The sequence below is a fragment of the Heptranchias perlo genome, chromosome 17, assembly GCF_035084215.1.
Source record: "Heptranchias perlo isolate sHepPer1 chromosome 17, sHepPer1.hap1, whole genome shotgun sequence".
Taxonomy (NCBI): domain Eukaryota; kingdom Metazoa; phylum Chordata; class Chondrichthyes; order Hexanchiformes; family Hexanchidae; genus Heptranchias; species Heptranchias perlo.
This window is the reverse complement of record NC_090341.1, coordinates 58,701,007-58,727,658: the sequence shown is the minus strand read 5'-3', so window position 1 is coordinate 58,727,658 and position 26,652 is coordinate 58,701,007. Positions and strand designations below refer to the sequence as shown.

The window sequence follows — 26,652 nt, the reverse complement described above, 5'->3', positions numbered from 1 at the left end:
CACTGGACCCACATCCGGGAACGTCGGCCGGTGTTGTTTCCGTGGCAACGCTGCGGGGAAGCCGGAAGTGGAAGGCCGTGTTTATTGCGATGGCCCGGGGGGCGGGGCCGGCGGGCGGACCGCCTCCTTTATTCACTGATTGGCTCATTTTATCAGTTTAATGAATGAAGCCGGCAGTTGGTTGAAACGGCGACGGCGTGATTGACGCTTCCGGCGGGACGTTCTCCGTCACTTCCGGCCGCCGAGCCCCGCCTTTATATGTCCCGGCGGCTCGCGCGGCACTTTCTCTTCCGCCGAGGGCCGCGCGGCGACAGGTGAGCGCCGTCCGCCTCCATCCGCCTCCATCCGCCGCCGTCCGCCTCAATCCGCCGCCGTCCGCCTCAATCCGCCTCCATCCGGCTCCATCCGCCTCAATCCGCCGCCGTCCGCCTCCATCCGCCGCCATCCGCCGCAATCCGCCGCCATCCGGCTCCATCCGCCGCCATCCGGCTTAATCCGCCTCCATCCGCCGCACCCTCCCTCCCCACCGCCCTGTATCGGGGCTCCATCGGCAGCTAGGGGCCTCTCTGGCCCGGCCTCGACTGGATGTGCGGGCCCGGGGGAGGCTGCGGGCCCTCCAGCCTGGGCCTCGATCCTCGCGTTCCAATGCTGCGGGGGCCCGGAGAAGGGCTGCTCGGCGTGGAGGCAGCCTGGTGTCCAGTGAGCTTCGGGCAATGTGCACGTTCTCCCCGGCGGCTGACACCGGGCCCTGGGCCCTGGGCGGGCTCCAGCCTGGACCTGGCTGTTGTCTGAATGCTCCGTCCACCGATCGGTTGGGCCCATTAGGATCGACCCTGCTCCGTCCTCCCCACACCGCCGCTTCACCTCCTCCCCTCTCCCGCCGAGCTGTGTGTGGCCTTCGGGGTTCAGGGAGGAGGGAGAGTGCTGCAGAGCGAGAGCCCATTCCAATCCCAGCTCAGCCCAGCAGGCAGCGAATGGAGGCCGGTCTGCGGCGGTGCTTGACCTGCATTTCCATCATCTGGACCATGTACAGACCGAGCAATCCATGGACTTCAATCAGCTCAACTGGGGATGATTAAAGCTAACAGATCATTTACAGGGTTTGTGGCAGGAGCTGAAGGCAGTGGCTTCAGTCTTCCCAGGTGTTTAACAGGAGAAATTTGTGGCATCTCGGATGGACGTCAGGCAAGCGGTCTGACAGTGGAGGGGTAGAGCTGTCATCAGCGTGGAATCTGACCTTGTGTCTTCATATAGTGTTGGTGAGGAAGAGAAGTGGGTCACGGGGGGGGGGGACTCCAGAGAACCACAGGTCCGAGGGGAACCCAGGCCAATCCCCCTGGGCTGGACAGTGCAGGGGTGGAGGGTGGTGGTGTAAACTGTGTCAAAGGCTGCAGGGATAGTTTGAGAAAGGGGATGATGGCAGATTTGAAAGGGAGGGGGCAGTACGTGAGGAGAGGAACCTGTTAACGATATCAGCTAACAGTGGGGACAAGAAGGGGAGTTGGGTGGTCAGCATGGGGTGGAGAGCAGGAGGTGGGTCCCATGGACACAGTGAGGGCATGAGTGGAGAAACGAGAGAAGTTTAGGTTTTATAAATAGGGCCTTAGAATGCAAGAGTAGTAATAAATTTGAACACATTGGTTAGGCCATAGTTGGAGCACTGTGTGTGGGTTCAACAAGTTGGGACACTATACTTAGGATGAGAGTTGATGCTGGAGCGATGGTTCAGAGCATATAAATGATGGGCATAGTTAGCCTTTCCTTGTTGACTCTCATGGTTGGGGAGTTGGTGCTGGAAGGGCTGGTGATTGATTTAAAGTCCTGATAGTTTGGAGTGAGGTTTGGGGACATTTCCTTGCTGCTTGGAGCATGGACTGTATTGTCAGTTGTTGATGCAGAGACCAGTGCATCTTCGAAGGGAAATATTTGAAGCAGAGGATGATGCAAGGCGACGGAGGGAGAGCAGGGCATTGGGCAGATTCACTGGGCGGAATGGTCTCTTGGAGTGACACTGCGTGAGCATGCAATTGTGATGACTTCCACGATCCAATAGCCAACTGACATTCAGCGTCTAGTTTCTTGGGCAAGCTACAGGAGGGCTGTCCTTGCACTGTATCTGAGCATCAGGGAGGTGTGCATCCATTGAGCAAACCATTTGATAGCCACATGACAGTTGGGTAACTTGAAGCACAGGTTAGTTGCTGAAATGGGCGTGCTGTGAGTGAGGAGCTGTGAAGTCCTGCTAATCTGAATGTTTTGTTATTACAGGTTATCATGGCTGCCCTAAGACCACTCATCAAACCTGACATTGTGAAGAAACGCAGGAAGAAGTTCATTCGTCACCAGTCGGATCGCTATGTGAAGATTGCGGTAAGGTTCCAGCCCTCTGTCTCTCGGCTGCTGTCTGTGTTCGGTACGGGGGTGATGCAGTGCAGGCCCTTTAGAGCATAATGTTTCTTACATATTCTGAAGAGCTGCTTTAGATATTTGTTTTGAGTTGTAAGTAAATTTGATTGTATTACTTGATTCCCATTATTCCATAACTCAATTTTTTTGTGCAAAAATGACAATTCCCAGTATGAAAATGTCAGCAGCCTTGGCAGCATGTAGAGAGATGAACAGGTCCCTGCTGGAGGTGTCCTTCACTTTGGGTGGTTTTGTTCTGGAGAAATGTTAAGTGGCTGCAGTGAATTTTATTTTCTATTAAAATCTTTTTTTATTCCCTCACCAGCGTAACTGGCGGAAACCCAGAGGGATTGACAACAGAGTGCGGCGGAGGTTCAAGGGTCAGATTCTTATGCCAAACATTGGTTATGGGAGCAACAAGAAGACCAAACACATGCTGCCCTCGGGATTCAAGAAATTCCTGGTCCATAATGTCAAGGAGCTGGAAGTTCTAATGATGAGCAACAAGTAAGGGTCCCTCGTAACTGAGCTTATGTTTGTGACTGTGCAAAAGTGCACATTTCTGATTTGGATCAGAACTATTTGGTTTCTCTGAGGCCATACAGACAGGTGATGTCCTTAATACTGGTGGGGGCTCCTTGGGTTGGGGTTAAGGCATGTTAATGGGCCAGCTTAGAACACCTTGCCATTTACCTCAAGATTGTAGGTGTGGTTCAGTGAGTCCCAATAGATGTGGCAGGGTATTTCACTGGAGGGCTATCATAGATGAGTATGATCCTCTCTTGGAATCATACAGCACAGAAGGAAGCCATTCGGCCCATCGTGCCAGTGCCAGCTCTTTGAAAGAGCTATCCATTTAGTCCCATTCCCCTGCTCTTTCCCTATAGCCCTGAAAATTTTTCCCCTTCAAGTATTTATCCAATTCCCTTTTGAAAGTTGTTATTGAATCTGCTTCCACCGCCCAGGCCACTGGACCCAGTTATACCATGCCCATTCTTGCTCTGGATTAACACAACTCAGCCATCAATTGAAAACATTATGGTTTAGTGCTTGGCCAGCTGGTGTCTTTATCTGGAAGTCATCGGTGGGGCCCCATCCTTTCTTCCCGTGAGGCTCTCTTTTTGCGGAATGTGCGTATTCTGAACTCTCTCTTTTGTTTGTTCTGTACCATGGACCATTTAGAGGCTCGCGTAGTGCAGCTGGGTCTGTACTTGGCCCAGAGCTTGTGGAGCGTCTCTGGGATGAGTTTGGGTTTTGCGCCTCTGTTGTGAGGTGCTGGTGCTTCTACTGCACTAGGAGGATTGCACAAGGCAAGGGAATACACAATAAATGGGAGGATACTGAGAGGAAGTGAGGGACCTTGGAGTACCCGCAGATCCCTGAAGGTAGCAGGACAGGTGGTTAAGAAGGTATACAGGATACTTTCCTTTATTAGCCGAGGCACAGAATATAAGAGCAGGGAGGTTATGCTTGAACTGTATAAAACATTGGTTAGGCCACAGCTTGAGTACTGAGTACAGTTCTGGTCACCACATTACAGGAAAGATGTGATTGCACTAGAGAGGGTGCAGAGGAGATTATTGATGCTGCCAGGACTGGAGAACTTTAGCTATGAGAAAAGATTAGACTGGGTAGCTCATTTTCAGCTAGCAAGGACACGATGGGCCGAATGGATTCTGTGGTCCATCTAAAGCTTGTGCAAGAGGAAATGGGTAGAAAGTTGGTTGATGGGCCAGAAAAGCGAGTTAGGGTGAGTGTTTGTTGCTCAAAGTGGGAATGGGTTAGAAGTGGTCCACTTTATAGATGGTGAACTTGGGCAGGGGGAGCAGAAAAGCCTTGAGGGGGACGTGGGTTAGCAGAATGGACCGGCGGATGGTGGCTGCAATGTCATATGCAGAAGTGGGGTGATAACAGGTTGCACATGCACAGTTGGGGATAATGCACTGGGATTTTGAAGGGAGTGGAGGAATAAGCACTTGTAGGTTCAAATGCATAATTCCCTGAGGGTGAGTGCAGATAGAATACTGTGAATTCACCAGGATGGTACCAGAGAGGTGATGGGGGCTTTTTTTTGGAGCAGAGATGGTTGAGAGAAAATGTAATGTTTTTCATAGCACAGGAGGTCGTCATTCGGCCCATCGTGCCTGTGCTGGCTCTTTGAAAGAGCTATCCAATTAATTCCATTCCCCTGCTCTTTCTCCATAGCCCTGTAATTTTTCCCTTTCAAGTATTTATTCAATTCCCTTTTGAAAGTTACTATTGAATCTGCTTCCACCACCCTTTCAGGCAGTGCATTCCAGATCATCACAACTCACTGCGTCCTCATGTTGCCTCTGGTTCCTTTGCCAATTACCTTAAATCTGTGTCCTCTGGTTACTGACCATCCTGCCAGTGGAAAAAGTTTCTCCTCATTTGCACTATCAAAACCGCTGATGACTTTGAACAGCTCTATCAAGTTATGCGGTACTTTATCAAATGCCTTTTGAAAGTCCACATACACAACATCAACCACACTACCCTCATCAACCCTCTCCGTAATTTCATCAAAGAATCCAATCAAATTAGTCAAAACACTTTTTCTTTAACAAATCCATGCTGACTTTCATTTATTAGCCCATGCTTTTCCGAGTGGCAATTTGTCCTGGATTATTGTCTCTAAAAGTTTCCCTACTACAGACGTTAGGCTGACTAATTGCCGGGTTAATTCCACCACCCCCACCCCCCCCATTTTTTTGAACAGCGGTATGATATTTGCAATTCTCCAGTTCCGACACCGTCCCCATATCTAAAGAGGATTGGAAGATTGTGACCAGAGCCTCTGCAATTTTCACCCTCGGTAACCTAGGATGCATCATCTGCACTGGGTGTCTTTTCTACTTTGAGTGCTGCCAATCTTTTAAGTGTATTTGGACTTTTTATCCTATCCAATATCGCTACTACCCCCTCCTTTACTGCTACAGTGGCAGCATCCTCTTCTCTAGTGAAGACCAATGTGAAGTATTCATTTAGTACCTCAGACATGCCCTCTGCCTCCGCAAGAAGATCTTTTTTTGTCTGTAATTGGTCCCACTTTACTATTTGTGATTATAAAATTCCCATACTCTCTCTTTTCCCCTCTTATTCCCTTTTTTAGATCTCCTCTGTACTTTCTGTATTTAGTCTGGTTCTCTACTGTATTATGAACGTTATATTTGTCATAAGCCTCCTTTTTCTGTTTCATTTTAATCTTTATATATCTTTAGTCATCCAGGGAGCTCTAGCTTTGGATGACCTTTTCCCCCTTGTGGGAATGTGTCTACTCTGGACCTGAACCATCTCCTCCATGAAGGCCTCCCATTGTTCAATCACTGTTTTGCCTACCAATTTTTGATTCCAATCCATCTGGGCATCACTCCATCACTTTTTAACTCACTGAAATTAGCCCTCCTCCAGTTAAGTATTTTTACATTAGATTGTTCCTTGTTCTTTTCCATAATTATTCTAAACCTAATATTATGATCAGTGTTCCCCAAATGCTCCCCCACTAAAACATACTCCACCTGCTCCATTTCATTCCCCGGAACTAGATCCAGCACTGCTTCCTTCCTGGTTGGGCTGGAAACACATTGTTGAAGAAAATTCTCTTGTACACATTTCAGGAATTCCTCCCTCTCTTTGCCCTTTACATTGTCACTGTCCCAGCTTAAATTGGGATAATTGAAGTTGCCCATTTTCAAGAGTCTGAAAGATTTTGACAAGTGAATAGGAAAGGAGTATTTGCTGTGACAACAGGTCAACAGTTTTAAATTATTGGCGACGACAGGGATTTGGAGACATTTCTTCAGTGTTGTGAAAACATTGTGTTTCTCCATCAGCAGTTGGAGCCTTGCATCTTTTAAAGGAGAAGTCAATAAACACTTGACAGCACAGCGCTATGGGGAGAGAGTGGGATTAGTTTTGCATTAATACAGAGCGATGGGGAGAGAGTGGGATTAGTTTTGCATTGATACAGAGCGATGGGGAGAGAGTGGGATTAGTTTTGCATTGATACAGAGCGATGGGGAGTGAGTGGGATTAGTTTTGCATTGATACAGAGCGATGGGGAGAGAGTGGGATTAGTTTTGCATTAATACAGAGCGATGGGGAGAGAGTGGGATTAGTTTTGCATTGATACAGAGCGATGGGGAGAGTGGGATTAGTTTTGCATTGATACAGAGCAATGGGGAGAGTGGGATTAGTTTTGCATTAATACAGAGCGATGGGGAGAGAGTGGGATTAGTTTTGCATTGATACAGAGCAATGGGGAGAGAGTGGGATTAGTTTTGCATTGATACAGAGCGATGGGGAGAGTGGGATTAGTTTTGCATTGATACAGAGCAATGGGGAGAGTGGGATTAGTTTTGCATTGATACAGAGCAATGGGGAGAGAGTGGGATTAGTTTTGCATTAATACAGAGTGATGGGGAGAGAGTGGGATTAGTTTTGCATTGATCCAGAGCGATGGGGAGAGAGTGGGATTAGTTTTGCATTAATACAGTGATGGGGAGAGAGTGGGATTAGTTTTGCATTAATACAGAGCGATGGGGAGAGTGGGATTAGTTTTGCATTGATCCAGAGCGATGGGGAGAGAGTGGGATTAGTTTTGCATTAATACAGAGTGATGGGGAGAGAGTGGGATTAGTTTTGCATTGATCCAGAGCGATGGGGAGAGAGTGGGATTAGTTTTGCATTAATACAGAGCGATGGGGAGAGAGTGGGATTAGTTTTGCATTGATACAGAGCGATGGGGCTGGGCTGAATGGCTTCCTTATGTGCTGTAAGATTCTGCATATAATCGTTACACAAACAGTTGCAGACACAGTGGATTTACATGATGGTCTTTCACCCTGAGACCTGTTGAAATCCAGCCCTGATTGATGGGCTGGAAGTCTCCTGAGGAGTGGGCATCTTGTGTCCAATTAGTACCTAGTGGCCTTTTATTTGCTGTTAGCTGCTTGTTGAAAGGAAGCAGATCTTCTCTGAAACGTACTGCTCAAGAGCTTTCTTCCTGCATAACAGCTATGTATTTTCCAGGTGTAGAGTGGCTCAGTGGATATACAGACCCTTCACTACTCCTGTCTGTCAGTTTAATACTTATCAGAATGTTGGCTCTGGTTGTCTAGACACAGACAACAGACCCTCTGCTGAGTTTCTCACCGTTTGATAGGATGATGTATATTTCCAGATCCCAGTCAGTGATCTGATCTTCCCGATCCTGTTGCCACGTTTAGGTTTCTCCATAGTTTGGGATAGTGCCAGGACACTTGCAGCTGTTCCTATGTAACACTATTCCTGCAGTTAGTATTGAGTGAATTCCTCAATGCTGGCAGCTTGCATGAATTGAGTGCGGTTCTCTCCTGCTCGAGGCACTTCCAGGCAAGACAGTCACGTGCTGTAATGTTATGTCTAAAGGAGCAGCTAAAGACCATTGGCAATGTATAATCCAACTGGTACACATAGGTTACAAAAGCCCAGCCCCTGGCTATACTGTTTAACTAGTGGGGATTAGTGTAGACTTTTTAAACTAGTGGGGATTGGTGTACGGCTGCCTGCTGTAACTAGTGGGGTTTGGTGTACCGCTCTGTTTGACTAGTTTGTTTTTTTCTAGGACTTACTGTGCAGAGATCGCTCACAACGTCTCCTCCAAAAACCGTAAGACGATCGTAGAGAGAGCAGCCCAACTTGCGATCAAGATCACCAATCCCAACGCCAGGTTACGCAGTGAGGAGAATGAATAGAGTGTTTCCTGGCAAAGCTGCAATTCTTAAATAAAATGTTTAAAATACAGCGTGTTCTGTCTTGTCGTTTCTTCCAGCGGAATGTTTCAGTAAACAGGCCAGAGCTGCAGTCACTTCTGGGGAATGACCTTCCAATTAAAGCCCGTGGAGATATTACCTGCTCAATCTTGGAATGTTTTTCTTTAATCTACTGTGTCAATGTAGTTCTCAGAATATGAGGTGGATATAAGGAATGAGATGGTGAAGGATTTCATTTATTTAAAAGATGCACCAGATTGGGTTAGCATTAGCCTCCGAGTCAGGGTTGGGTTTGAGGAAAAGTTAGATTTAGTATTAGCCTTTGTTTTGGTTTGGCTTAGGGCTGGATTTTGTTTTGGTGTGTGTTTGGTTGTTGATGGGGTTTAGGTGTTTGAGATTGGGCGTTGATGTCTGGGATTAGGTTGAATTTTGTGTTGAGGGTTTACAACAACTTGCATTTATATAGCACCTTTAATGTAGTAAAACGTCCCAAGGCACTTCACAGGAGAGATTATCAAACAACATTTGACACCAAGCCACATAAGGAGACATTAGGACAGGTGACCAAAAGCTTGGTCAAAAGTAGGTTTTAAGGAACGTCTTAAAGGGGGAGAGGTTTAGGGAGGGAATTCCAGAGTTTGGGATGCGCAAGGGGCAAGAATTGGAGGAGCGCAGAGATCTCGGGGTGGAGGTGGTTACAGGGATAGGAAGTGGCGAAGCCATGGAGGGATTTGAAAACAAGGTTAAGAATTTTAAAATCGAGGACTTCCAGGAGCCAATGTAGCTCATCGCGCACAGGAATGATGGGTGAATGGAACTTAGTGTGGGTCAGGATACGGGCAGCAGTTTTGAATTAGCTCAAGTTTATGGAGAGTGCAAGATGGGAGGCTGGCCAGGGGAGCATTGAAATTGTGGAGTCTGGAGGTAACAAAGGCATGGATGAGGGTTTCAGCAGCAGCTGAGCTGAGGCAGGGTGGAGACGGGCCATGTTAGGAGGTGGAATGGGTATCTGGTGTTCTGGGTTTGGGTTGGAGTTTGAGATTGGGTGTTGATGGGGGTTTAGGTGTTTGAGATTGGATGTTAGTGGCTGGGTTGTGATTGGGTGTTTAGGGGTTGGTGGCTGGGTTGTGATTGGGTGTTTAGGGGTTGGTGGCTGGGTTGTGATTGGGTGTTTAGGGGTTGGTGGCTGGGTTGTGATTGGGTGTTTAGGGGTTGGTGGCTGGGTTGTGATTGGGTGTTTAGGGGTTGGTGGCTGGGTTGTGATTGGGTGTTTAGGGGTTGGTGGCTGGGTTGTGATTGGGTGTTTAGGGGTTGGTGGCTGGGTTGTGATTGGGTGTTTAGGGGTTGGTGGCTGGGTTGTGATTGGGTGTTTAGGGGTTGGTGGCTGGGTTGTGATTGGGTGTTTAGGGGTTGGTGGCTGGGTTGTGATTGGGAGTTACTGATTATCATTTGCAAAACAGCACAGCAGGGAGGATGAATTGTGTGTTGTGACAGTTCAGCAGTCTTGATATTTAAATCCCTAAGCCCCTCTACCTCTAAGATGCTGTTCAAAAAATCTACCTCTTTGACCAAGCTTTTGGTCATCTATCCTAATTTCTCCTTATGTGGCTCGGTGTCAAAACTTGTCTGATTACACCTTGGGATGTTTTACTACATTAAAGGTGCTATATAAATGCAAGTTGTTAAATTTAATCCTGTAAATCCTGTAAATTTAGTAAATCTATTTGTAAATGGTCTATTAAGGTGGCTTAATAATATACTGGCAGTTTGAAGGATACAAGCATCACTGCTAGGTGAATAGCAGCAACATTGCACAGGTTACTAAATTGATGTGATGAAAAGGTGCAGAGACTGTTTTGTTATGAGTTTCTGGGTGGAGTACACCAGGTGAAGGCTCCACTCTTTGTTTATATAATCTTGCATATGAACATGTCCTATTGCTTAACGCATAGCAGATAGGTGTTACAGAAAAGTAGTGGCTCTTCTAACACTATGTGTTTATTCTCCTATTGAGTCTCCCCCACCCCCCCCACTGTCAGGCCCATCTGCTGGACTTCTGGCTTTTCTTTTATTTGTTCATGGGATGTGGGCGTCGCTGGCAAGGCCAGCATTTATTGCCCATCCCTAATTGCCCTTGAGAAGGTGGTGGTGAGCCGCCTTCTTGAACCGTTGCAGTCCGTGTGGTGAAGGTTCTCCCAAAGTGCTGTTAGGAAGGGAGTTCCAAGATTTTGACCCAGCGATGATGAAGGAACGGCGATATATTTCCAAGTCGGGATGGTGTGTGAATTGGAGGGGAACGTGCAGGTGGTGCTGTTCCCATGTGCCTGCTGCTCTTTTTCTTCTAGGTGGTAGAGACTGCGGGTTTGGGAGATGCTGTCGAAGAAGCCTTGGCGAGTTACTGCAGTGCATCCTGTGGATGGTACACACTGCAGCCACAGTGTGCCGATGGTGAAGGGAGTGAATGTTTAGGGTGGTGGATGGGGTGCCAATCAAGTGGGCTGCTTTGTCCAGGATGGTGTTGAGTTTCTTGAGTGTTGTTGGAGCTGCACTCATCCAGGCAAGTGGAGAGTATTCCATCACACTCCTGACTTGTGCCTTGTAGATGGTGGTAAGGCTTTGGGGAGTCAGGTGGTGAGTAACTCGCCGCAGAATACCCAGCCTCTGACCTGCTCTTGCGGCCACAGTATTTATGTGGCTGGTCCAGTTAAGTTTCTGGTCAATGGCGACCCCCAGGATGTTGATGGTGGGGGATTCGGCGATGGTAATGCCGTTGAATGTCAAGGGGAGGTGGTTAGACTCTCTTTCGTTGGAGATGGTCATTGCCTGGCACTTCTGGCTGTTCCCCATCATTCTCAAAATCCTCTGCACCCCACTCTGTGACATCCTTTACCCTGGCACCTGGGAGGCAGCCCTTCATTCAGGACTCTTGGCTGCATCTGGTACTGGCTACTGAACCCCGTATTCCTCTGTTCCCCCAGCAACCACTCGCTGTGTGGTTTTGCTCCTGTTTGCCCTTCTCTGAGGTGTTGATAGAGGCGTTCAGTCAATTCAACTCTCCTAAGAATCCCTGCACTGCCTCCTGTCCTCCTATATTAATGAACGGTCGCCCATTTCCCTCCCTCACCAATTCTTTCTGCCTGCTGAGGGACCAGTGTGCATTCCCAGATCACCTCACCCTCCCAAAGGAGGGGAAGGGGATAGGACTGTACACAAGTGAAAGTGAGTGACCAGGAGAGGTGGGGAGAAACAAATAAAAATGCTCTTGAGAGGGAAATTATTATAGTGGGGAGGAGGGATTCCCCTTTAAATAATAGGCTATTTACATATGCACGGTCCCTTTAAGAGGTGTGTTTCTGACCTGTGGTCCAAAGTGTTCATATTGTTTCTCAGGAGCTGAAACTCACTGATTTGAATTTTTCCTTCATGTCGATTGTTGTGGTCTGTTAAATTCCAGGTGGAATTACAGCCCCAGAACCCCATCCCAGGAACCTCAGCCCCGGGAATCCTATCCCCAGGAATCCTATCCCGGAACCCCATCCTGGAACCCTATCCTGGGAACCTCAGCCCCGGGACCCCCATCCTGGGACCCCCATCCAAGGAACCCAGCCCCGGAACCCCATCCCAGGGATCCCATCCCAAGAATCCCATCCTGGGAACCCCACCCCCGGGAATCCCTTCCAACCTGTGCCCGTTCACCTCTGAGCCATGGAGAGGTTACACAGACCCACTGACCGGGGAGGGTGGGGTCTGGAATTGAGGGGGGATCGGTCTGTATCGGTCAGCGAGGGAGGCTCAGACTGTACCGGCCAGCGAGGGAGGGTCGGACTGTATCGGCCAGCGAGGGAGGGTCGGACTGTATCGGCCAGCGAGGGAGGGTCGGACTGTATCGGTCAGCGAGGGAGGGTCGGTCAGCGAGGGAGGGTCGGTCTGTATCGGTCAGCGAGGGAGGGTCGGACTGTATCGGCCAGCGAGGGAGGCTCGGACTGTATCGGTCAGCGAGGGAGGGTCGGACTGTATCGGCCAGCGAGGGAGGGTCGGACTGTATCGGCCAGCGAGGGAGGGTCGGACTGTATCGGTCAGCGAGGGAGGGTCGGACTGTATCGGTCAGCGAGGGAGGGTCGGACTGTATCGGTCAGCGAGGGAGGGTCGGACTGTATCGGCCAGCGAGGGAGGGTCGGACTGTATCGGCCAGCGAGGGAGGGTCGGACTGTATCGGTCAGCGAGGGAGGGTCGGACTGTATCGGCCAGCGAGGGAGGCTCGGACTGTATCGGCCAGCGAGGGAGGGTCGGACTGTATCGGTCAGCGAGGGAGGGTCGGTCTGTATCGGTCAGCGAGGGAGGGTCGGTCTGTATCGGTCAGCGAGGGATGGTCGGTCTGTATCGGTCAGCGAGGGAGGGTCGGTCTGTATCGGCCAGCGAGGGAGGGTCGGACTATCGGTCAGCGAGGGAGGGTCGGTCTGTATCGGTCAGCGAGGGAGGGTCGGTCTGTATCGGCCAGCGAGGGAGGGTCGGACTATCGGTCAGCGAGGGTGTATCGGTCAGCGAGGGAAGGTCTGACTGTATCGGTCAGCGAGGGAGGGTCGGACTGTATCGGTCAGCGAGGGAGGGTCGGACTGTATCGGCCAGCGAGGGAAGGTCTGACTGTATCGGTCAGCGAGGGAGGGTCGGACTGTATCGGTCAGCGAGGGAGGGTCGGACTGTATCGGCCAGCGAGGGAAGGTCTGACTGTATCGGCCAGCGAGGGAGGGTCGGTCTGTATCGGTCAGCGAGGGAGGGTCGGACTATCGGTCAGCGAGGGAGGGTCGGTCTGTATCGGTCAGCGAGGGAGGGTCGGTCTGTATCGGTCAGCGAGGGAGGGTCGGACTGTATCGGTCAGCGAGGGAGGGTCGGACTGTATCGGCCAGCGAGGGAGGGTCAGACTGTATCGGCCAGCGAGGGAGGGTCGGTCTGTATCGGTCAGCGAGGGAGGGTCGGTCTGTATCGGTCAGCGAGGGAGGGTCGGACTGTATCGGCCAGCGAGGGAGGGTCGGACTGTATCGGTCAGCGAGGGAGGGTCGGACTGTATCGGTCAGCGAGGGAAGGTCTGACTGTATCGGTCAGCGAGGGAGGGTCGGACTGTATCGGCCAGCGAGGGAGGGTCGGACTGTATCGGTCAGCGAGGGAGGGTCGGTCTGTATCGGTCAGCGAGGGAGGGTCGGTCTGTATCGGTCAGCGAGGGAGGGTCGGACTGTATCGGCCAGCGAGGGAGGGTCGGACTATCGGTCAGCGAGGGAGGGTCGGACTGTATCGGCCAGCGAGGGAGGGTCGGACTATCGGTCAGCGAGGGAGGGTCGGTCTGTATCGGTCAGCGAGGGAGGGTCGGACTGTATCGGCCAGCGAGGGAGGGTCGGACTATCGGTCAGCGAGGGAGGGTCGGACTGTATCGGTCAGCGAGGGAGGGTCGGACTGTATCGGTCAGCGAGGGAGGGTCGGACTGTATCGGCCAGCGAGGGAGGGTCGGACTATCGGTCAGCGAGGGAGGGTCGGTCTGTATCGGTCAGCGAGGGAGGGTCGGTCTGTATCGGCCAGCGAGGGAGGGTCGGTCTGTATCGGTCAGCGAGGGAGGGTCGGACTATCGGTCAGCGAGGGAGGGTCGGTCTGTATCGGTCAGCGAGGGAGGGTCGGACTGTATCGGTCAGCGAGGGAGGGTCGGACTGTATCGGTCAGCGAGGGAGGGTCGGACTGTATCGGTCAGCGAGGGAGGGTCGGTCTGTATCGGTCAGCGAGGGAGGGTCGGTCTGTATCGGTCAGCGAGGGAGGGTCAGTTTCTGTGGCCCACATCATTACCCGTGTGATGGTTTTGTCGATCAGATATTGTGTGTAGTGAGGAATTGTTTGGATTGACTCTCTATAATAATGTTACTGTGTTGCTGAGTGTTTTGTATTGAACATTAGCCATTAGTTGAATGTGGTGTTGACCAGAGGCTGCAGAAAGTAACCTGAGACGTCAGCTGCTGATACACAGGCAGGAACAACTTTTGAACTGAAGTAACCTGAGTTCAGTCACTGGCCTGTGCTGGCTGGAACCGGTTTAAATTAACTAAGTTTTATGAAAGACAAAGGAAATGTAATAAGACACAAGTCCTTATTTAGAAAAGAAGTAATAAGGTAATGCTACCTAAGTCCTTGGGACAGAGCCAATGAGGAGAAGATACAGGCAAAAAGCGAGTTGGCCTAAACCAAAGGGAGAGAGAGACAGCACAGCTTGAAGAGATAAGATTCGGAATAAGAATGAAGGATCTGAGGCGTGGAGCCAGAGCGAAGACTCCGGAGACCAACCATCGCGGAAGTGGAAGACCCTACGTCAGGGACGTAGAGACAACGTCGAGAGAGAGAGAGAACGGAACGCCTGGCCAGCGTCAGATCTCCTTTTTGGGTATTATCCTTTATATTCTGTGACCACTCGGAGTGTCAGAGAAACCTAGTGGGTGTGTGTTTAGATCCTAGTTTGGGTATAAAACTGTATAACCTGGTGTAAACTGCATGTCTATATCTAACCAGACGTATAAGCTATATGTATATGATCTAACGGCATGAATAAAGTGAATTGAGGGTTAAGAGAGAATTGACTCTTCTCCTTTTTGTACTAAGCCAATAACTGTAACCGGTGACCTCCGGTCTACAGATTTGGCGTCCCTGGGTGGGCTCGAGGATAAATCTCTCCGTTGAGTCAGTGGGAGACTCGAGCCGAACCGAATTGGTAAAGTACGCAGAGAACAGGAGTTTGGGTTAATTCATAGCTATTAACATAAGATGACTAATCAAGGGGAATCTCCAAGCCCTGGGGACTTGGACTGTTTTGACTGGAAGGGAATACGTAATAGGGAAGTGGCCGCAATACGGAGAGTATGTGGGTCACATTGGAGACAAGGAAAAGCCTGTTGGGGAGGTCCTTTGGAGAAGTGCACAAACAAAGATGTCAGATAAGAAATTTAAAAAGATACAGAAGTCCGTAGCGGTCGGATGTTTACTTGAGGAATGGATAGATTGCCGACAGCAGGCTCGGAGAGAGAAAGAGGGACAGACTAGAGGAAGAGAATAAGAAACTCCGGAACGGACTAGAGGAAGAGAATAAAAAACTCCGTGAGGAGATAGCCCGCCTTAGTGAGAAGGTAACTGATCTACAGGGACAGAGAAGTGCAGATTTGATGCACATGAACCAATATCAGTTACAGTGCGAAAAATTGGCTAACGAAAAGAGTAAGAGAGAGGGAGAAGCCCAAGCAGCTAAAGCTGAGGTGGAGAGATGGAAACAACAATGTGGTGATTTAAAAACTGCTATGAATGTGATTCACAGAGCAGCTCAGGAGAAGGGGAGGAGTACTGGCGATCACACAACGTGTCAGAAACTGATAGGGAGGCTGCAAGATCAGCTAGCCGCACAGAGGGGCATATTGTGTGCTTTCGCACCCGGAAGAGGTGAAGAAAGTGGTCTAGGGGATGTAGATTGGGATGATTTAGCAGACAAGGCGGATAGATACAGCAGCGGTGATAGGGAACCTCCACGAGGGGACCCACCGCCAGCATATGCTCCAGAGCCGAAAAAACCGTCTGCCCCAATGGCCCCCCCTGGTAACCACTAGAGCACAGATGGGGGAAGATGGTCAGGATATGACATATTCAACCCCAATTGGGATACAAGAACTGAGGGTTATTGCGAAAGATATTGGAACGTGTGCACCTGGGGATGATCCTAGGGAGTTGTTCCTAGCGTTCAGGCAACAGAGAGCGATACACGGCTTAGACGATGCTGAGGAAAGGAAATTAATCCTAATGTGCCTACACCCACATATACACTCCGTCCTACCGGAGGAACAAAAACTTGGTAGAGGCTCGAATGAGGCCTTAAAGGACCAGGTATTATCTGTCATGGGCGATAACAGAGGGGATCCAGTGGAGGCACTGATGAGATGCTATCAAAGGAAAGGTGAACACCCCACTGTATTTTCGGCCCGCATTTGGGCGGTGTTTCAGGGGGTCTATGGTACAGACTTAGACAGGGATAATATACAGCAGGAGGTTAGGAACCGATGGCTGAGAACACTAGTGTCGCATGGCACTGAGGAGTCGAGGAAGGCACTAGATCAGTTTGACCCCACTGATGACACACATACGGAACCCTGGATAATTAGGAAGATGGTTAGAGTATGGGAAAGGGAAATACCAAAACGATCCAAGGCATCCGGGGACAGAGCAATGCCTGTTAAAGATCAGGTGATAATCTGGAGAAATGAAGGGAGGGGACCTACTCAGGGGGAACCCCCCCCAGCTAATCAGACAGTGGGAAGAGGTAGAGGCAGAGGAAGAGGAAACTTCTCAGGAACGGGGAGAACTCAAGGCGAGGTGCCCAAATGCTATAACTGTGGCCAAGAGGGACACTTCGCAAGGGACTGCCCGAACCCGAGACGAGAGAGTGCAGGTCGGGGAAGGAATCAGAGCCTACCCGTGGAAGGGCCGAATAGACCAAGTCCTCAGTGTGATACGATAGAAATATCACCGAGTTCCGGGTTGTACCCCGAACTGCAATGACGGTCTCAGGCCTCTCCGTTATGAGTGTGTGACGCGGGGTTGGATGACACGGGGAGACCCCTAGTGAATGGTAGGGTCGGAGGCCGCCCTCTTACATTTCTTTGGGACACAGGGGGATCTCGAACCACCGTTAACACCACTCAGATCAATGACATCGATTGGAAAATTCAAAACAAAATTATTCTAAGTGGATTCACAGGGCATTCACAAGTGGGATATGTGAGTGTACCGTTGGCAGTCGGTGTGGGAGACATAGTGATAGAGCATTCAGTGGTTCTTATTAAATTACCCAGAGAACAGGAACATATATTAGGGAGTGACTATATGGCTAAAGCGGGATTCTGCTTTGACCCTGTTAATTGTATGATTTGGCAAATGCCTTTGGGCATGGGCAGTATAAATCACACACTCGTCCCAGTGGGGGAATATCAGGATAGGATATGTGGATAGAACCAGGAGAAATGAGTGACGATCGGGAAGTACAACAAATTATTGCACAAAACTCAATAGTATTCGCCCGACATAAATATGAGTGTCAATTGATGATAGCAAATGACCCCAAGGGCCCATTTGTATCAAAACAAAAGGGAAGGTGTAAGACGGGGCCTGAAAGCAGAAAAACAAAGGAAACAGGAAAGGAAGAACCCTCTTTTAAAACTTTTGTGGATGGCTCTTCATTAGTACAGGATGGGGAAAGGAGAATTGGCTGTGGGATATACATGGAGGTTAAGATAAGGACGGTTAGAATCTGAAACAAATTGGGAACAGGATATGGACGGTCTGGCTCAGTATATGGAGAGACTGTACATAAGAGCAGAAATTACGCTTGTTTATTCCAGGTCCAGCCTAGAATGAAGGGGATGATGCATTTTGTTGCTATCGGATTGACCATCATCAGGACTGTGGTTGAACCTGCCTCGGAGCCGTCACGACGAATGAACGTGCCTGAAGCAGTGTCGACGACGGAGGGAGATCCCGAGACCAGGGACAACTTTGCTCTGCAGAATAAGACAGTCCGAACCAACAAAGGGGAAAGAGAGGATTTAAATTTGTATTATACGGGAGTGAATGGGTTAGCGTGCGCGGGAAAGACTTTGGGTATACCGGAGGGAGCGGGAGTACAGTTTTCATGCAACAAAGTTCTAGAGGTGACATTGTCAGTAATCCCAGAGGGAAAAATCATTAATCAATTTGTGGGTCCATTTATTGAGTGACCATCGGGGAGCGACGGTCGAGGTAAAATTATGGTCTACTGGGACCACACCTATGTAAATATTGACTGGGGTCGTGATTCACACCTGAGATATATTGATTGGGGTGGATATAGCAGGCGTTTTAGAAATATTGGCTGAATCATCATCAATTGTACAAAGGAAGGCACAACACAGGAAAGGGACAGAGCAAAAAGGGCGTTCATCAATGGACTAAACACACTAAAATAATTAGAACTCATGCTGATAAAGCAGATGAACTGCTACGGGACCCCGGGTTCTGGGATAAGTTTTGGAATTGGGGATCTAATGTTCAAATACATCCATGGGTCAGGATTTTATCACATGCTGCTGTAGTTGTGATTTTATGTGCATTAGTGCTTGTCATATTCAATGTATATCAGCTTAGAAGGTGGAAAAATGAAATTTTGCAACGATTGAATGTTAGTGATATAATGAAACAGAAGAAGCGATTATCAACATAAGGACAGTGTGTGAAGTATATTTTATATACGCCTCTCTTTTATATTTTTCTATAACCATATGATATCATGGATGTAACATGCCCATTGGGGGACAATGACAGCCTCAGGAGTGGTACACAGAAAGGGAGAATAATGATCCTAAGATAAGCATCTTTGGATCAAAACGGGGGAGATGTTGGCCAGAGGCTGCAGAAAGTAACCTGAGACGTCAGCTGCTGATACACAGGCAGGAACAACTTTTGAACTGAAGTAACCTGAGTTCAGTCACTGGCCTTGGCTGGCTGGAACCGGTTTGAATTAACTAAGTTTTGTGAAAGATAAAGGAAATGTGCTAAGACACAAGTCCTTATTTAGAAAAGGAGTAATGAGGTAATGCTACCTAAGTCCTTGGGACAGAGCCAATGAGGAGAAGACACAGACTAGGCGAGCAAGCCTAAACCAACGGGAGAGAGACAGCACAGCTTGAAGAGATAAGATTTGGAATAAGAATGAAGAATCTGGGGCATGGAGCCAGAGCGAAGACTCCAGAGACCAACCGTCACGGAAGTGGAAGACCCTACGTCAGGGACGTAGAGACGACGTCGAGAGAGAGAGAGAGAGAGAACAGAACGTCTGGCCAGCGTCAGATCTCCTTTTTGGGTATTATCCTTTATATTCTGTGACCACTCAGGGAGTGTCAGAGAAACCTAGTGGGTGTGGGTTTAGATCCTAGTTTGGGTATAAAACTGTATAACCTGGTGCAAACTGCATGTCTATATCTAACCAGACGTATAAACTATATGAATATGATCTAACGACGTGAATAAAGTGAATTGAGTGTTAAGAGAGAATTGACTCTTCTCCTCTTTGTACTAAGCCAATAACCATAACTGGTGACCTCCGGTCAACAGTGGGGACTTGTTGGGGACATCAGTGATTTCCTGCCACCTTCCCTTCCTTCAATCCAGAATTGCAGTTGAGTAAACGGGAGATTTGCAGCTGAATGGATCGTGAGTTCAAATTCTCCAACCATTCGTACTGTTTGACAAAACGTACATTTAATGTGGAGTTCACTTGGAGCTGTCTGATCCTCCAGGTGTGACGTGTTTAGACTGTGTTCAGTGTCCTCAGGTGAAGTACTGGAGCTGTCTGATCCCCCAGGTGTGACGTGTTTAGACTGTGTTCAGTGTCCTCAGGTGAAGTACTGGAGCTGTCTGATCCTCCAGGTGTGACGTGTTTAGACTGTGTTCAGTGTCCTCGGGTGAAGTACTGGAGCTGTCTGATCCCCCAGGTGTGATGTGTTTAGACTGTGTTCAGTGTCCTCGGGTGAAGTACTGGAGCTGTCTGATCCTCCAGGTGTGATGTGTTTAGACTGTGTTCAGTGTCCTCGGGTGAAGTACTGGAGCTGTCTGATCCTCCAGGTGTGATGTGTTTAGTCTGTGTTCAGTGTCCTCGGGTGAAGTACTGGAGCTGTCTGATCCTCCAGGTGTGACGTGTTTAGTCTGTGTTCAGTGTCCTCAGGTGAAGTACTGGAGCTGTCTGATCCTCCAGGTGTGACGTGTTTAGACTGTGTTCAGTGTCCTCGGGTGAAGTACTGGAGCTGAACAACGGAAGTTGCTCCAATTTATAAATAACGTGATGTGAATAGGAAACTGTTCCTAAAAGGGATCAATGTAATTAAAGAAAGCATTGTGTGGAAATATACAAATAGATCTTAATTTCAGTCGATTCCTCCCCATTTAAACTTGACAGAAGAGGAGAGGGCAGCACTGCAGTATCTCCTTTATGTGAGGTGTCTGAAGTGGGACAGATGTGAAACTGTTTTTGAGGTGCTTCTAATTGACAGCTGCCAAGTCCAGTTGTGTAGTTACATTGTGGGATGGAAGTTTTACTTTGTTAAGTATTGGGTGCCCAAGTGCCAGTGTAACTGGGTGTAGAACTCATGTTACATAGAATTACACTGAATGTACAGCACAGAAACAGGCCATTCGGCCCAACAGGTCTATGCCGGTGTTTATGCTCCACACGAGCCTCCTCCCTCCCTACTTCATCTAAACCTATCAGCATATCCTTCTATTCCTTCCACCCTCTTGTGTTTATCTAGCTTCCCCTTAAATGTATCTATGTTATTCACCTCAACTACTCCTTGTGGTAGTGAGTTCCACATTCTCACCACTCTCTGGATAAAGAAGTTTCTCCTGAATTCCCTATTGGATTTATTAGTGACTATCTTATATTTATAGTTGTAGTCTCCCCCGCAGGTGGAAACACCTTCTCACTACCCCATCAAACCCTTTCAGGATCTTAAAGACCTCTTTTCGGTCACCCCTCAGTCTTCTCTTTTATAGAGAAAGGAGCCTCAGCCTGTTCAATCATTTCTGATGGGTATAACCTCTCAGTTCTGGTATCCTTGTAAATCTTTTTGAACATCCTCCAGTGCCTCTATAAAGTTTTTATAGTGTGGAGACCCGAACTGTTCAGAATACTCCAAGTGTGGTCTAACCAATGTTCTATACAAGTTTAACATAACTTCCCTGCTTTTCAATTCTGTCCCTCTAGAAATGAACCCCAGTGCTTGGTTTGCTTTTTTTATGGTCTTATTAACCTGTGTCGCTACTTTTAGTGACTTGTGTATCTGTGCCTCCAGATCCCTCTGCTCCTCTACCCCATTTAGACTCTTATTTTCCCAGGAGTATGTGGCCTCCTTATTCTTCCTACCAAAATGCACCATCTCACACTGATCTATATTGAAATTCATTTGCCAATTACACGCCCATTCTGCAAGTTTATTAATATCTTCTCGTATTTTGTTGCAGTCCTCCTCAGTATTAATTATACCTCCCAAATTTTGAAATTGTATTTCTAATCCCTGAGCCCAAATCGTTAATGTAAACGATGAACAGTGGTCCCAGCACCGATCCCTGTGGAACACCACTTCCCACCTTTTACCAGTCTGAGTAACCACCTTTAACCCCGACTCTCTGTTTTCTGTTTTGTAGCCAGCTTGCTATCCATTCTGCTACCTGTCCCCTGACTCCACATGCTCTGACCTTAGTCATGAGTCTACAATGCGGTACCTTATCGAAGGCCTTTTGAAAATCCAAATATATTACATCTACTACATTACCCTTGTCTACCCTTTCTGTTACTTCTTCAAAGAATTCAGTAAGGTTGGTCAAACATGACTTTCCCTTCTGAAATCCGTGCTGATTATTCTTTATTACAGTTTTGGTTTCTAGATGTTTTTCTATTACATCTTTGAGTAAGGATTCCATGTTACATCGAATTACATGAAATGTAAAGCACAGAAACAGGCCATTGGGCCCAATGCTGGTGTTTATACTCCACACCGGCCTCCCCCAACTCTCTGCACTTCATCTCACCCTATCAACATAACCTTCTATTCCTTTCTCCCTCATGTACTTATTTAGCTTCTCCTTAAATGCAAACTTGAAACACTAATTAAGAGCACAATTGCATCTTGTTGAGAGGTCCTTAAGGTACTTCTCTGAATATTTGAAATACTGGTGGCTCCTTATGATAAGTTGGCAGGGACATTGTGTATTACGTGAGATAGTTCTTATAAAACAATGAATATTCTGATATCAAGGTAAAGCTTTGTGTTACCTGGGGTCGGTATTAGGCCTTTTTTGATTTTGCAGGTGCAAAACATAAGGGCATACAAAAAGGCAAAAAATAGCACAGATCCTGGCGAATGGGAAAGATACAAAAATCAACAAAGGGTCAAACAGATAGTGAGAGCTACAAAAAGAGAGTATGAAAAGAAACTTGCAAGGGATATCAAAACCAATACAAAAAACTTTCATAGTTATATTAGGAAAAAGAGGGTGGTCAGGAGCAGTGTTGGCCCCTTAAAAACTGAAAGTGGGGACATTGTCATTGACAATGGGGAAATGGCAGACATGTTGAATAATTACTTTGCGTCAGTATTTACAGTAGAAAAAGAGGATAGCATGCCGGAAATCCCAAGAAAACTAATATTGAATTGGGGACAGGGACTCGATAAAATTAACATAAGTAAAGCAACAGTAATGAAGAAAATAATAGCACTAAAGAGTGACAAATCCCCAGGACCAGATGGTTTCCATCCCAGGGTTTTAAAGGAAGTAGGTGAGCACATTGCAGATGCCCTAACTATAATCTTTCAAAGTTCTCTAGATTCAGGAACTGTCCCTCTGGATTGGAAAATTGCACATGTCACTCCGCTTTTTAAGAAAGGAGAGGGAAACCGGGGAATTATAGACCAGTTAGCCTAACATCTGTTGTGGGGAAAATGCTGGAGTCTATAATTAAGGATAGGGTGACTGAACACCTCGAGAATTTTCAGTTAATCAGAGAGAGCCAGCATGGATTTGTGAAAGGTAGGTCGTGCCTGACAAACCTAATTGAATTTTTTGAAGAGGTGACTAAAGTAGTGGACAGGGGAATGTCAATGGATGTTATTTATATGGACTTCCAGAAGGCATTTGATAAAGTCCCACATAAGAGACTGTTAGCTAAGATAGAAGCCCATGGAATCGAGGGAAAAGTACGGACTTGGTTAGGAAGTTGGCTGAGCGAAAGGCGACAGAGAGTAGGGATAATGGGTAGGTACTCACATTGGCAGGATGTGACTAGTGGAGTCTCGCAGGGATCTGTCTTGGGGCCTCAATTATTCACAATATTTATTAACGACTTAGATGAAGGCATAGAAAGTCTCAGATCTAAGTTTACCGATGTCACAAAGATTAGTGGCATTGTAAGCAGTGTAGATGAAAACATAAAATTACAAAGCGATATTGATAGATTAGGTGAATGGGCAAAACTGTGGCAAATGGAATTCAATGTAGACAAATGTGAGGTCATCCACTTTGGATCAAAAGGATAGAACAGGATACTTTCTAAATGGTAAAAAGTTAAAAACAGTGGATGTCCAAAGGGACCTAGGGGTTCAGGTACATAGATCATTGAAGTGTCATGAACAGGTGCAGAAAATAATCAAGAAGGCTAATGGAATGCTAGCCTTTATATCTAGAGGACTAGAGTACAAGGGGGCAGAAGTTATGCTGCAGCTATACAAAACCCTGGTTAGACCGCACCTGGAGTACTGTGAGCAGTTCTGGGCACCGCACCTTCGGAAGGACATATTGGCCTTGGAGGGAGTGCAGCGTAGGTTTACTAGAATGATACCCGGACTTCAAGGGTTAAGTTACGAGGAAAGATTACACAAATTGGGGTTGTATTCTCTGGAGTTTCGAAGGTTAAGGGGTGATCTGATTGAAGTTTATAAGATATTAAGGGGAACGGATAGGGTGGATAGAGAGAAACTATTTCCGCTGGTTGGGGATTTCAGGAGTAGGGGGCACAGTCTAAAAATTAGAGCCTGACCTTTCAGGAGCGAGATTAGAAAACATTTCTACACACAAAGGGTGGTAGAAGTTTGGAACTCTCTTCTGCAAATGGCAATTGATACTAGCTCAATTGCTAAATTTAAATCTGAGATAGATAGCTTTTAGGCAACCAAAGGTATTAAGGGATATGGGCCAAAGGCAGGTATATGGAGTTAGATCACAGATCAGCCATGATCTTATCAAATGGCGGAGCAGGCACGAGGGGCTGAATGGCCTACTCCTGTTCCTATGTTCCTAAGCCAGAAGAATCCAGCAAAAAATTATTGGCTTTTGTTCTTTTTGTCAATATTTTTAAACAACCGTGACACAGAAACTTGCATGAATGACAGCTAATAAGAATCTTGTATGTGTGGGCATTTCCTGACCACAAACTTCACTTCCTGTTATACTTTTTGTCACATTCGCCATTGAAATTCTGTATGTAAACATGTATAATTCAATTTCCCCATGTAAATAGTTGCCCTAATTCTTTGTCTATGAACCAACTGAACCAATCAAGATGCTTTTTCAAAAAAAATGTTGCCATCCTTTGTTCTCAATTTAACTGAAATGTCCAAAATAAGGTTTTGACAAAATACAATAATAATAAAAACATATGATTCGATTCATCTATTATTCACCCACAAATGCAAAATACAGGAAGACATTAATAAACTTGCAGAATGGGCGTTTAATTGGCAAATGAATTTCAATATAGATGAATGTGAGGTGGAACATTTTGGTAGGAAGAATAAGGAGGCCACATAATCCTTGGAAAATAAGAGTCTAAATGGGGTAGAGGAGCAGAGGGATCTGGGGGTACAGATACACAAATTGCTAAAAGTAGGGAGGCAGGTTAATAAGACCATAAAAAAGCAAACCAAGCACTGGGGTTCATTTCTAGAGGGATAGAATTGAAAAGCAGGGAAGTTATGTTAAACTTGTATAGAACCTTGGTTAGACCACACTTGGAGTATTGTGAACAGTACAGGTCTCCATATTATAAAAAGGATATAGAGGCACTGGAGAAGGTGCAAAAAAGATTCACAAGGATGATAGCAAAACTTAGAGGTTATAATTATCAGGAAAGTTTGAGCAGGCTGGGGCTCTTTTCTTTAGAAAAGAGAAGGCTGAGGGGTGACCTGATAGAGGCCTTTAAGATAATGAAAGGGTTTGATACAGTAGACGTCGACAAAATGTTTCCACTTGTGGGAGAGACCAGAACTCGGGGCCATAAATATAAGATAGTCAGTGGTTAGAATGTGGAACTTGTTACCACAAGGATTAGTTGAGGCGAATTGCGTAGATACATTTAAGGAGAAGCTGGATAAATACATGAGGGAGAAAGGAACAGAAGGATATGCTGATAGGATGAGATGAAGTAGGGAGGGAGGAGGCTCGAGTGGAGCATAAACACCGGCATAGACCTGTTGGGCCGAATGGCCTGTTTCTGTGCTATAAATTCTATGTATTGAATTGTCTTTTATGTCTTTTAATACCTCATTAAATTTTTACTCTGGACAACTACTGAAAGGTAAAATTATAATTTTTACTTCAAAAATGGGAGGCTGAGATTTTGATGGAAAAACTTTAATTTTACCCCAGTCATTGTCCAGATCTTTCACTGCTCAACATTCTGAACACGTGCAGCTTGCAGAATTTGCCAGGCTGCAATCTGACATCAGGAATATGAAGGTAGAAGGGTGAGACCCTCAGCCCAGGAGAATTGGAGAGTTTCTCATGCTTTTCCAAACTCTCAAAGGAACTGAAGTTTGAATTCTTAAAGAATTTATTTTAGGCAAGGCTGGCGTTTAATCAAATGTATTAATGTCTGAGCAGGGGCACGTGTGGGCAGGGCACGTGGGGGCAGGGCACGTGGGGGCAGGGCACGTGGGGGCAGGGCACGTGGGGGCAGGGCATGTGGGGCAAGAGCACGTGGGGCAAGAGCGCGTGTGGGCAGGGGCACGTGGGGGCAGGGGCACGTGGGGGCAGGGGCACGTGGGGGCAGGGGCACGTGTGGGCGGGGCACGTGGGGCAAGAGCACGTGGGGCAAGAGCGCGTGGGGGCAGGGCACGTGTGGGCAGGGCACGTGGGGGCAGGGGCACGTGTGGGCAGGGGCACGTGGGGGCAGGGGCACGTGGGGGCAGGGGCACGTGTGAGCAGGGGCACGTGTGGGCAGGGGGCACGTGGGGGCAGGGCACGTGGGGCAAGAGCACGTGGGGCAAGAGCGCGTGGGGGCAGGGCACGTGGGGCAAGAGCACGTGGGGCAAGAGCGCGTGGGGGCAGGGCACGTGTGGGCAGGGCACGTGTGGGCAGGGGCACGTGGGGGCAGGGGCACGTGTGGGCAGGGCACGTGTGGGCAGGGGCACGTGGGGGCAGGGGCACGTGTGGGCAGGGGGCACGTGGGGGCAGGGCACGTGGGGCAAGAGCGCGTGGGGGCAGGGCACGTGTGGGCAGGGCACGTGGGGGCAGGGCACGTGGGGCAAGAGCACGTGTGGGCAGGGGGCACGTGTGGGCAGGGGCACGTGTGGGCAGGGCACGTGTGGGCAGGGCACGTGGGGCAAGAGCACGTGTGGGCAGGGGCATGTGGGGGCAGGGGCATGTGGGGGCAGGGCACGTGGGGGCAGGGCACGTGTGGGCAGGGGCACGTGGGGGCAGGGCACGTGGGGCAAGAGCACGTGTGGGCAGGGGCATGTGGGGGCAGGGGCACGTGGGGGCAGGGCACGTGTGGGCAGGGGGCACGTGTGGGCTGGGGCACGTGTGGGCAGGGGGCATGTGGGGGCAGGCACGCGGGGGCAGGGGACGCGGGGGGAAGGGGCACGTGGGGGCAGGGGCACAC

The 26,652-nt window shown here is 48.4% G+C and overlaps 1 protein-coding gene across 1 annotated transcript; it reads left to right on the top strand.

The window, feature by feature from the left end:
- Nucleotides 1–211: 211 nt before the first annotated feature.
- rpl32 (ribosomal protein L32) lies at nucleotides 212–8,211 on the top strand. Its single transcript, XM_067999026.1, has 4 exons — nucleotides 212–314; nucleotides 2,269–2,370; nucleotides 2,732–2,913; nucleotides 8,033–8,211. The coding sequence occupies exons 2-4, from the start codon at nucleotides 2,275–2,277 to the stop codon at nucleotides 8,160–8,162; spliced, it is 408 nt and encodes a 135-aa protein (XP_067855127.1). The 5' UTR covers nucleotides 212–314; nucleotides 2,269–2,274; the 3' UTR covers nucleotides 8,163–8,211.
- The last annotated feature ends 18,441 nt before the right edge of the window (nucleotides 8,212–26,652 follow it).

What these genes read in the sequence shown, in the direction of transcription:
- rpl32 (XM_067999026.1), top strand. Translation starts at nt 2,275, where the DNA reads ATGGCTGCCCTAAGACCACTCATCAAACCTGACATTGTGAAGAAACGC. An exon ending in ATCGCTATGTGAAGATTGCG is followed by an intron (nt 2,371 to 2,731) that starts GTAAGGTTCCAG and finishes TTCCCTCACCAG; the next exon opens with CGTAACTGGCGGAAACCCAG. An exon ending in GTTCTAATGATGAGCAACAA is followed by an intron (nt 2,914 to 8,032) that starts GTAAGGGTCCCT and finishes GTTTTTTTCTAG; the next exon opens with GACTTACTGTGCAGAGATCG.